The 12,718-nt window shown below is 40.0% G+C and overlaps 1 protein-coding gene across 4 annotated transcripts in view; it reads right to left on the minus strand.

Moving 5' to 3' along the window:
* Positions 1-313: 313 nt before the first annotated feature.
* PXYLP1 (2-phosphoxylose phosphatase 1) overlaps positions 314-12,718 on the minus strand; it is a 47,899-nt gene continuing 35,494 nt past the window's right edge. For all 4 annotated transcript variants that reach the window (XM_059479724.1, XM_059479722.1, XM_059479725.1 and 1 more), the window contains 3 exons: positions 11,972-12,098; positions 3,956-4,095; positions 314-2,658 (listed from right to left, as the gene is read on the minus strand). In XM_059479724.1, the coding sequence (XP_059335707.1) occupies positions 1,727-2,658; positions 3,956-4,095; positions 11,972-12,098 (1,199 nt within the window). In that variant the 3' untranslated portion in view covers positions 314-1,726. The remainder of the gene's footprint in view (positions 2,659-3,955; positions 4,096-11,971; positions 12,099-12,718) is intronic.

Here is a 12,718-nt window from a genome sequence, read left to right on the forward strand (position 1 = left end):
TGGGCAAAAGGTCCCCTTCATATTATTTCTACAGTCAGCTCAACTTTCAGATTCTCCCTTCCTGTTTGCTCTCCAGCACACAAGCAGATCCAGTCTCTTAGACAGAAATGTTACCACTCCAGTGTGGTACAAAAGCCCCAAATATTCTGTCAGGATTTCTAGTTCAGTGTTCATTAAATGTTTACTTGCTCCTGCCCAGACTGGGGCCCAGGACAGATTAAATGCAGAAATCAGAAATGCAACAAGCAGCTTAACAATATCCACCTTGTTCCTGCAAACAGCTAAGGAAGTCACAACGAACATAACACAAAAACACAGAGACCCCAGAATTTTATTTAAAGAAACATGTTCAAATGCAGCATTGAAAACAGAGAGAGTGGAATGCCAAGAGTCAGAGAACTTATGCTGAGTTATGTTTTCTTTGACAAACTAGCACCATTGAATCACAACTCACAGACTAATTTATTTCTAGAAGTTACAAAACCTCCATCATTATAAAATTTCTAGGAATTCTATTAAAAATTGGTTCTCAATTTACTACTCCTACAGAGATGAAAGCAGTCTGAAGTTTTCATATCTACTCATTGTTCGAATTACCCATAAGAGACAATAGTTTATTCTTAAGTCTAAACATCCTGATCAAGGGAAAAAAAATGTCTAAAAAGAGATCTCCACAAGTCTTTACAAACTAAACAAGTAAGAAAGATCTACTGTGTTATAAATATACACAGTACAATATGTACAAGTCTGGTCTTACAAAATAAGAGCTTCCTAGTCCATAAAAATACTAACTCCACTACAAAGTTTTCTCAGTATTTAGTCAAGCTGTCTCAAGCAGTCACCATAGCAAATTCCTAAAATACTGATTTGTACCATAGCACAACAGCTTGAACGTGTTCACAATGGGAAAGAGCCCAACACTTCACCATAAAACTCATTTCTAAGCCTAATTTCCCACTCAGGTTTAGTGGTACTGTTAGTGTTTGCTACCTATTTTAATGTCACAAGGCCTTCACATGTTTCTAGACTGTGTTTGAACTATTCAAAGTGCTGAAAGTGCAATCAGAGAGTAGAGTTTTGTATCCCTTCTCCAGTACACCCTTCTCTGGCACTGGCAACAACAGCCAAGGGTTTCTAGGTCTGTGAGGTGCAGAAGGCACACTCTCATTTGTACATGCTCAGGAAGTATTCACACACACACACACACACATGCACTTTGCTTTAAGGACCATAATATTCTAGTATTATGGCTTCCTCTGAGTAAAGAAATTCAAAAATTCCTTTAAAATGCCTTAATGCAGACACCTGGAATTCCTAATGACCCTGACATGAAGTGCTTAAACTGACTGTGAGATGGTGTTACAAAAAAAAAAAGGAGTTTTGGCTTTAAACTCAGGCTATCCAAGTATTGCTCTGGAACAGAGAAACACAAAGTCTATGCTCTCTCACTATATCAAGCAAGGGCCAGGTCACATTCACCACATGGTTTATCACAACATTTAACAGCATTTGTGAGTATACACACACACATAACCCTTGGCATTTGTTCTTCTACTAAAGGCCATCTGCAGCCTGAATGAAAATAAAACTATTTGAAAAATGTTTCAAGCATTACCCTTCTGTACTTACACATGAAAATACAAGAAGTAAGAAAACTGAACTGTGCCTCTGCCAGAAAACAAATCACTGACATAAGTTAACACTGCCTCCTTTCCTCCTCCCTTCTCTACAGTGCTCTCCTATGACATGCATCATAGTAGCTTGTACTGTTAAAAATTAAGAACATATCCCTCTTGACAAAGTTGACAAGTTTTTCTAGTGGGCACATTGGCTTGCTGGAACGTTTATAATGATCCCTGCAAAAGGAGGTCTGGAATGTGACATCAGCCCCGTTGTACAGGATGCGGATAAAGTGTTCTTTGGGCCTCTTCCCATCCTGCCACAGCTCAAAAACTAATCTGGCAGCAAATCTGGGAAATCTGGCCTCTGTAATGCCCAAGGCACTAAGAACAGGTGACAAGGTGACATCATGTGCAGAGTAGAGGACAAACACTTCCTCCTTCTTGCCCTCTGCAATACGCTGCAGCCTACTGACAGTCTGGTTGAGGAGAGGATGAGTAGCCAACAGGGCATACAAGAAGTAAAGTTTCTTTTCCTGTCTTTCTCTCTCATCCTCCAACTGGTGTCTCTTGATTACTTTGAAGTGTTCCATACCAATGCAGCCAGCTTTGGTACATGGAAATGAGACATTATGACAGAAATAGCACAAGAGAGAATCTATAGGGTTAGAAGCTCTCAGCTGCCTGGTGGGAACGCCCACAATCTTTGCCATATCCACGTAGATCTTCTCCAAATTGCTGTTTTTCACCCGTAAGCTGTACTGCCTGCGCTGCTCCTCCTCCAGGTAGTGGTTTCTCATGGGACAGTCACAGCTTCCTGAGCAGAAAATGGTGCTCCACTGGTGCCTCATGTTAATTTTCTTCCAGTCGAAATCTGGCAGGAAGGTGTAGAGCAGGGCCAGCGCGCTCTGCAGGGTTCGGCTCTTCCCCGTGGTCTCCAGGTAGAGCTGCTTGGCTGTCCAGTCACTGGGGAGCAGTTTGTGTTTGTTGATGTAAATTTCTCTGAGCAGCTGTCCATTTCGCAGGTGTTGTACAACCCCTGCATTGTGACAGAAATTACAACACGTGATTAGAATCTTTGCAGTTATGCAAAAAAAAAATTACAGCTAGTAGCCTTACTGATAAACTTACAAAACTGAACTGCACTTATGATGACTGTAAAAAAAACTGTCTGAAACATGAGAAACCTTCTATTCTTCAGTATCTCTCATTTCTAGGAACTAGCCTGATATACAGAAAAGAAGTTGGTTCCATAAAGTTTGTTTGTAACCTCAGTGGTTTAATATTAATTCTTTGGACTAAGACACAGACTGAATGGGTCTAACATGACTATAAAAGTAAGGTGTTTTCAAAGACTGCACCTCAGTCAGGTTTTCAGGCCTGCAGAGAATGCTGCACCCTTGAAAATTTATGGCAGCCAATAAAACCACCAGCAGTCAGGACACAAATACATAAAATGTAAATTAGTGTGCAAACTCACAAAACAATCATGAGGTGTAGCAATTGTATCCAGCTTCCTTCTCCATCTTCCCTCAGGGAGTTTTTAAATTACTTGATAATTTATGCTAAAGCTCTGCCTTTATCCAGCTGGAGAGTGTATCCTTCTCACGTGCCTAAACCTCCACTCCAGAATCCATATTTCTTGCACAGCAGCAAAGCAATAGCCCTGAAGCCTTTATGCACTAGAACACCTCTGTATACCTTGCTGCAAGCCACAGGAGTCCCCAGATGCCAGCTCAGTGACACAATCTGTGTGTCTGTGCAATTTCAGTGGTGTCCTGCCTTGCTTTCTCCTGATAACACTTTGCAAGACTTTGATAGTGGCCAAGGATTCCTTCCAAAGGGATCCCACAAGAATTTGAGAGGCACCAGATGTATAAAGCATTTCCATAACACCAGGTTTGGCTGCTACATCAGCATCTCTTGTAGGGGACACAGGGCCCCTTTGAATCCCAGCCCTGTCAGTAACAGAGCACCAGATCTTCCTCAGGAGGGACTGAGCAGTGCTGTTTGTCACAAGGGTAACAGAGCAGCTCTGAGGTGTGAAGCAACATGAAAGAAAGGTGCTCTGACTTGCTACAAAGGAATTTAAATGGGATGCCAAGATTGACCAGTGTGTAACAGGATTGTCAAGCTATAGGACAAAGCATGGTTTCTTCAACTGTTGCCACTTTCACAGTTGAGTTACACATCCCAGCATGGCTGATGATATGACCAACATGATAAGATGCCATAAAAAAGCATTTATGTCAATATAAAGAGAATCAGAAGGTCCCTTCTCAAGCAGACTGTGTTTAACAGAGCAGAGGATGAGACAGAGCTGCAGAGGAACTCACCTGTCTGTGTAAGCTCTCCCATTTCACACAGGGAATGGCTGGGGAAGTGAGGCAGGCTGCTCAGAGAACCGTCCATTTGGGCTGCAGACCCTTTGGACATATGCTTAATGAAGGCTTCAAGCTGAGGATGAGAAGGTTTCCTAGAGAGATAAAAACCAAAATGTGAAACTTCCAAAAGCATATGGGAAAGCAGCTCGAGAGAGTCAAGTATTCCAAGTATGTCAGCTCAGAAATTTCATGATGTGAAGTTATTTCCCACTGGGACAACATCTGCTCTTACTCAGGACTTTTGCAAGTATGGAAAAGAAACCTAGCTACTTACTATCTGCCAAAGAACTACAAAGAACTATGTCTTGTCACATTAAAATTATGATATCTTCCACTTAAGTATTTTAGAGCAATTTCTGGGGGTTGCTTTGAATTCAGTTACTGTTATGTATTCAAATGAAAAAGAAAATATATTTTAAAATCCTTAAAAAACCCTCCAAAACTCTCTCATTTTTGAAGTACTAATGCTCTTTAACAGCACAGCCAAAGCCAGTTACAGTCTAAAGGGGTTCAATACAGTACTTTAGGCCGATGATTTTGAAGGAGTTCTCAGATATTTTAATGTGCAATGCTGACCACAATCTCAGCTTTTATTTCTACTTCCTTCAGCCTCAAATCAAATAGCACATGTAGCCTTGATTACGTGGAACTGGAAAGCAGTACCCAGTGTCCCCATTAAAACTGGAATCATTGTTTAGGGTATTGCACTTTTATCCAGGAAGAAAGAGGCCAACACTCCTGGACACACACACAAGTAAGATACTCTGCCATGGAAGTAATGAATGCAGCTGGAAGAGATATTCACTAAAATATCCAAGTTAACTCACTGAAACAGAGTTCAAGTCAGTGAAAGAATGCTTAAATCTCCCCCATTGCACTGGAAATTTCAAATACACCACGGATTCAGCTCACTGTGGTACTGTTGCACAGAAAGGTACAAAAAATCCCACAATGTAACCCAAAGGTAACCTGAACCTTTAAAAAATAAATCTGTGATCACATTCCTTCAGCAGAAATGCATTACACAAGTGGGGACTTCCTTGTTAAATGTCAGCAATTACCAAAGGTTACACAGTCACCTCTCTAATTTTGTGCAGAACTGCATCAGAAACTGCTTGGCAATCCAACTCTGCTCCAGATCTTATCTTAATAGGATGTTCAGTTTGAACACAGTTATTTTCACATTGCTTAAAAAATATATATAAAATACATTTTGTCAGGGATCTCTTAAATAACTGGGATTTGTGTTTACTATTCATATTTACATTTGTTAGAAGGATAAACTATTTTGAATATAAAAACCTCAGGTCTCAAAAAGAAACCTGACTTGCATGACACACCAGAGGGAGCAGTAGCACCACTAAAGCAGGAGTGAGAGTCTGGAATAGAAGTTTGCTGGGACAAGCAAAGACATCCATGCTTACTGAGAAGAGCCAACTGAGAAACTCTCACACATGAGGGGACCTCTTGCAGAGCTCTGCTCACAACCTGCACATACAGGAGGGCTCATAAGAATCAGTGTCTGTCAGCAGAAAGGCAGCTCATATCATTTTATAAAACTTGAATTTCCCTGTATTTAATTTCTTTTCAGGAAAAAGAAATGCTGGCAGGAAAATGTTACTATTATCCCACAACTGCCAGTAAGAAAAAAATGCAAAATGAGACAAAAAGCATAATGAGATTAAAAATCAGACTAATTTTTTCATTTTACTTCAAATTAAAGGATAACCAGCCAATTAATGATATTCTAAATCCATAGCTTCTTCTGTATATTGTAATTTTAACAGGGCAACTGAAGATCAGTATTTGCAAAGCAGAGAAAGAACAAAGCCTGATTTTTGTTTCTCAAGCAGTGGAAGCTTCCTGTGGTACAATCATACATTAGAAGCTTACTCCAGCTCCAGATGAACATTTCCAACAGAACATTTTGTACATTGCACTATTTTCACAGCCCAGCAGTGAAATCTAAAAATGGAAGAATTAAGTTGAGAAAATTAAATTACACCCATTTAGCAAATGGCATTTTAAGCATATTACAGAGGTAGCAGGCTGAACCACCAATTTTCTAAATTTTGAACTTTGCAAAACTCTACACATTAATAAACCGACAATCAAAATTTTCCTTAAACTCTGTTCATTTAATTAATAAGCTCTGCAAATACATGTGAAAGAAAACTGACAGAACTGCTTTATCCATCCTGCTTCTTTTGCTGCTTTGCTTAGAAAAGCCTGAAAGAATTCTAATGGAATCAAATCTGTGCTGATAAAATTGCCAGCAATCACTTGTGGGAAGAAAGAAAGGGAAGAAGAAAGAAAAGTATTTATCTGTACTTTGCAAAAGGATTTTTCTGAAAAAATGGCAGACAAAATAAATTAACTTTTAAGATAAAACTACAAAAGGGATGATAATTGAAGATTTTATATTCCAGTGTATTAATAGAGTGTATTAATAATATTAGACATGGAGATGCAAGTTACTTGACTTTGGATTACACTGGATTTAGAGTGAGCACAAGATAAGCCCAAGCCTGCAGAAGTGCATTATGAAATATATGAAATATGACTTTTGGACATCTTTCTGAATAGAAACTCAAAGCTTACTCCTTGTTAAACAGATATCCCTGTACAACTGGGCAAACAAACATCCATTTTTCTCAGCAGCAAGACTTGCAGCAGCACTCAGGCTCCCAGCTAACGAAGTATTCCCCCTCCCGCCCCAGGACTTGGCTTTTATTTAGAATATGAATCCTCCTGTTGAATTGGCCAATTTACAGATGCTGCAGGAGATGGAGTATCCAGGCAACACGGCTGAGGCTGCTGGGGCTGCTGGAGCAGGAAGCAAAGGAAATTGCTCTGTTGTACAGCTGAAAAGACTGAATTATCCTCAAAATTTTATTTCCATAAGAGTAATCAGAAAATAAAAATGAACTAAAGAGATATCCTTCTGTAATTTTCCTGGCCTTACAATGGCAAGCTACCACATTTGCAAAAGGTAGGAGTATAGAAAATATTTCAAATTTTGTCAGAAAATGGAACAGCTTTTCATTTAAACCCACTAACAGCAGCCACACTTCCCAATTTTAGCATTTTGTTCCCTTATTTAAAATCTGTTCATTTGCCTTCTAATGATTTTATTTCTGTACAATAGAATAAATTTTATCTGTAACAAAACTGAGGATGCATCTTTTCCCTCAAATAATTAATTCAGTTGATCCTTTTGTAATTTACAACCTAAGCACTGGGATAATAGATCCCAGATTGAATACTCTGGTTTTCATGTACTAGCATTAAAATGGACCAACATTTAAATCCTTAATCAACACTTAAATATCATATTTGCAAAGGTCTTAAAATGCTTTAATATCACCTTTTATTGCTACCCTGTAACCAGTGTACAAGGGAAGAAATATTGCATGACTATTTGAACTATATTATGTATTTCTGCCAGGAACAGAGCTGGCATCCTTCAGTAAAATTTCCTTTTTCTCTGAGGAGTTAATACAAAAATTCATGGCAACAGCTGAGAGGAGCAAGCTTCTCACAAGGTGTTGCAGAGCCCTCAGTGCATCACTCAGTGAGTAAACATGACCCCACCAGGCTTCAGACACACAAACATGACTTTTCTGTAATCATCAATACAAAATTCTGCCTGCAAACTATCCCAAGAGTGAGTTTCTTTCTCTTTACTTAAAATGCAAAAAAATCATTTTAGAACTTCAAGCAAAAATAACATGTCTTTTCTATGAAGTTCAAGTAGGCAAAAAAAGTGTGGGATCAAAGGAGTACTACAGTGTGTGCTTTCCACAAAACAAATGAATGGGGAAAGCCACTACACCCAACAATAAATCAGTGTAGTCCACAGAAGAGATCCTAAGGCAGCAGAAGTACAGTTGGGGATTATTTATTCATAAAGTTCTCACAGCTTGTACACTTCTATACAAACTCCTCAGTGCTCCCCTGGCAGGGGGAATGAGAGGCTCTGTGAGGTCCCTTCCAGCCCAAACCATTCCATGGCTCTGGAATCCCATCTCCTCCACTGTCTGACTCTTTAAAGCCAGCAGAGGCCTCAGGAGACCTCTGTTCACCTGACTCTGGTCTGGATCCCACTCTGACCTCACTCCAAGTCAGATCCACACTCCCTTCAGCTCACAGGATGACACTTGTCTCATCTCCCACCTCCCAGCTTGTTTCTGTGGCAGCTTCAAAACAAGTGCATATTGAACCTAAAATTTCGGTATTTGTTACTAAGCTTCTTATGATTACCATCAACACCTCTCAAAATGTCTTCAAGTATATGCTAATTAACCCAGCTTACTATCAAATTACAGCAGTCTTCTGAAATCATTTTAGCATCTTCCAAAAAGCGTTTCTTCTCTCTCACATACAAACTCGGCGAAGAAACACTGCATATTTTTTACTTCTGACACTATAAATGTGAGCTACATAAGGAAAAAAATGTGTGGGATTAATTTCTTGCCCCCATAAGCAAATACTACAATGAACAGATTTTCATAATATCATTCAAGTAGTTTTCTTGAGGAAAAAAAATGCATTATTTGGTTCCCTTTGGAAATTTGCATCCAGAACAATAAAAATTATAACAATAATATTAATTGAAGTTTTAGATGGAAGAAATCTCCAAAGCATTTAATCCATTTGCTTATATTCATCCCACACTTATATGTCACAATCCATAACTCACAAAACCCAAGTGTGACCTCAAGGCTATTTTGCATATCCATTAGAAGTCCAGGGGGCTGTGGCATAATCTGCTTAATTAATGAATTCCATCAGCTGAATGCCAAGTCAAATAAAGAGCAGCCTGCATATGAGCAGCTTGCTTATCTGATGTTGTAAGTCCGGAAAGCTTAAACAAGCCAGACTTTCCATCAGACATCTCAGCTCAACTGTACAGCAGCAAGAAAGCCTCAGTTCAAAGGCAGTGATTACAGACCCTGTCACACTCCCCATATAAACACATTTACAATCAACCTCCAAATTTACATCACAAAGGAATATAAGCCTGACAGCCAAACACAGCAAATAACTTCCTGATGTTGAAGTAATGAATGTTCCACTCAAAACAATGGCTTCATTCTAGCTTTATTCAGTAAGGTCAGCTTTAACACATCTGGACAGAATGGTGCAGAGCCAACTCCTTTCATCTTTCTGCTGCCCTAAATTAGGAGAGGAGATGCTCTTTTATATAAATTTTGTTCTTGAGGAGACAAGGTCTTTGAGTGGCTGTGAGGGGTAGGGGATGTGTCATTTACACAGCGACGCTCTAATGCTCACAAATCAGTGAGAGCCACGGGTGTTCCCCTCTGGCCTCCCCAGAGCCTGGCTGTGCCCTCTCAACTGCTCCTCTTGGTCATTCTGTGTCAAAGCCACACTGATCCTTCTCTGACTCCAGGGCCTTCATGTTGTACTCCTTGCCTGAAACTGAATTGGAAACAGCTATAAAAGCTTTTCTGGCAAATACAAAACTGAGGTCTCATGTGGCACACTAATACTGAGAAACACAGCTACTCATCTAACACTGTCACTTGCTGTTAACATCTTTTCAATAAAGCTTTCTCACATACATTCTAACATGACAGATACTAAGAAAGATCAGAAGATCAGAGCCTTTAGGAATCTGGATCATATTTCTCTGCTTAGTATTTCATGCTGAAAATAATCTCACCCCTTACAGGCAGGTCATTAAAAATGTTATCATAGCTATTAGCAAACAATTCATTTTCCATCTTCTTAGAAAAATTATTTTTTTATTAAAACAACTCCCACTCCACTCTACGGTAGAGATAACTGAAGTTTGGTCTCCTCTCTGCAGTCTCAGGAATGCACATCTCATTTCAGGAAGCTACTCAATTTGCAGTAGGCACAGAGCGCTTCTGGGGTTAGGGACCTCTCAAGAACATCCAATTTCTCCTGAAGGATGTTGGACCAGACCTGGATGACCTCTTGACAAAACAGGCATTTTGGTGGAAGCTGAAGTGTGAACACAGGAACAGCAGCAGCCAATGTCCACCCTCTTGGGCTGCCAGTGCACACTGCTGGCTCCTGCCCAGTTTTTCATCCACCAGAACCCCCAAGTCCTCTGCAGGGTTATTCTCAGAGACTCTTCCCAGTCTGTACCCATGTCTGGGATTGCCCTGAGCCAGGTGAACCTCTTAAACTTCTTGACCCTCTTGAGTTTCTCATGGATCCGCTTCTCAAGCTGGACACAAAAGTCTTGTCACTGCAAATTGGCTGAGTGTGCACTCAATTCCACTGCCCACGTTGGTAACAAAGGGATTGAAGAGCACTGGTCCCAGAGCCCTGAGGGACACCACTCACCCACCAAGGGCCTCCATGGACACAGAGATACTGAGCACCTCTGCATCCATTCATCCACTGAGCAGTCCACCCTTCCAACCCACAAGTCTCCAGCTGGAGTCAAGGATGCCATGAGGGATCACCCTGAAAGCCTTGCAGGACTCCAGGCAGACGACACAGGTCACTCTTCTCTTGACCACTGCCCCAGTCACCCCATCATAGAAGGCCACCAGACTGGTCAGGCACATTTGCCCTGAGTAAAGCTGTGCTGGCTGTCCTGGATCATTGCTTTGTCTTGCACTTGCCTAAAAATCCCTTCCATGAAGATCTGCTGCATGATCTCCCAGGCACCAAGGTGAAATGTACTTTCAGTGTGGCATCAACACCTCCAGCACAAGAGAGTAAAGCCATTTGTGAGTCAAGAAATCATGTTCTTGGTTTTCTGGTGTGGAATCAAAGACATAGGAGATTCCATGCCATTCTCAAAAGCTATTTATGGTCCATCTACACTGCTTTGTGTACCTACTGTGCCTCTTTTCCTGAGTAATGGATGAAGGAACACAACACACAGCCCTCAGCCATTGAAATCTCCACAACTGACACTGCTGAGGGGACAGCAGCATGAAGGGGTAGATTTGCCCAGAGCTTTTGCTAACATATCTTGGTATTTTAATTTTAATTTTAAGTATTCAATAGGTTCACTGGCAAGTCCTCTGCTGAAAAATCACCGTCATCATTCTACTTAAAAGTACTTACATGTAATCAAACAAGCCATGGCAAAGATTGGGAAATTACATCATCACTGGGCTTTTCTACTGCTGTACACTATAATTCACCTATATCAGTGAGTAGAATCTAAACAAAAAAGGAAGGTTCTCCCACAAAGAGCCATTCAGATCAGATCTGCAGCTCAAAGTGATTCAGGTGTGAAAACAGTTTTCAGCAATCTACAAAGACATGATGTTAGACAAAAGCACTATACTGAAACAGAAAGGAAAATGATGTTTTAGTGGCAGTTAGACACAAATAACTAACTTGTGACAGATCTAAACAGAGAGAGGTAACTACAGGAAAGGGGGAGTTGTCAAGCAGCAAACAGTAGCACTTTCTATTAACTTGTATTTTAATAGTTAAATGTACAACTCCCATTTTTTCCTGAATTCTGACACAAATTATTAAGGGAAAGTTCTGAGAGCCTGTATTTCTGAAGAGTAAAAGAAAAACTAAATACAAATATGGATAAATAAATACAAATATCTTATGGTAGTGCTGAGCTGCCTGAGAGCTGTTTGTATTCAGATGAAGAGAAGCATGAAGGGAAGTGATCATCTCAAACAATGCACTTACATTTTGAAAATGTAGAAACTTATCTAAAAGGAATGGCAACTTAAATATCGAACTAAATAGCTTTTGCTTTTTAAAGAAATATGAAGAACTTACTCTGGTCAGAACTGGTAACATGCAATAGCTTTTGTTTCAAAGAAAAAACTGTGTACCACTGATCCAGGGGCAGGTTTTTTAAACCATGGCAATACACAATGGCCAGAAGTCACAGTGTACTTCAGGCTGCACAAATTGTTTCCTGAAGAGGAAAAAAATTATTCTCAAGCAAAAAAAGAGCTTAGTAAAGACAACCTCCAAGAATTTTACCTGCTGGGCACCAACATGCAGTCGATGTCAGGTCTCTTTGTCTTGGGAATGGCATACAGAGGGTACCTATCGCCGTGTCGAATTAGCACTTGAACTGACACCAGCTTAAAATAATGAGGGGCATGACCTGCAGTGAAGAAAGGGAAAACAAGAAAATTACCTACATCCACTTTCTTTAATACAAAAAAAAAGAAACTATCATTAGCTTGATAGCTTTAGTATTGAAATGAAAGAAAACACCCCTAGGAAATTACAATTTACCAACCTAAGAAATATTTTACTTCAGATTGCAAGACAAGTTATACAAAACTGAGGCTCCCAGCATATCTCCACAGTACATCTGAAGTCCACCAACCACACAAAACACTACTCAAGCACAGAACTCTGTCAACACAATAAGGTTATTCCCCCTTCATAATGCCTCTCTTCAGGTCCCCATCATAATGATGGATTTTGCAGCATGTCTAATCTGGATCTTTCTGACATACTGGTTTGTGATTTATTTGATAACCATTAGTAGGATATGCTAATGAAGGGCTTCATTCAAACTTGCTGCAGCTGCTGTGGAGTAAAGAATGCAAATATGCCTTCTAGCTGACCATGTCTAATGGCTTGTAATTCCAAAATTAATTACTTCTGTGGGGTTTTTCTTCCTGAATTCCAAGTCAACTGTTTGAAATGCAGCTGATGTGTCACAAGAATTACAATTTAAATATTAAACATCTATACCCCTCCAAATCCTTTCAG

The sequence above is a fragment of the Ammospiza nelsoni genome, chromosome 10 (genome assembly GCF_027579445.1).
Source record: "Ammospiza nelsoni isolate bAmmNel1 chromosome 10, bAmmNel1.pri, whole genome shotgun sequence".
In the NCBI taxonomy this organism is placed as follows: domain Eukaryota; kingdom Metazoa; phylum Chordata; class Aves; order Passeriformes; family Passerellidae; genus Ammospiza; species Ammospiza nelsoni.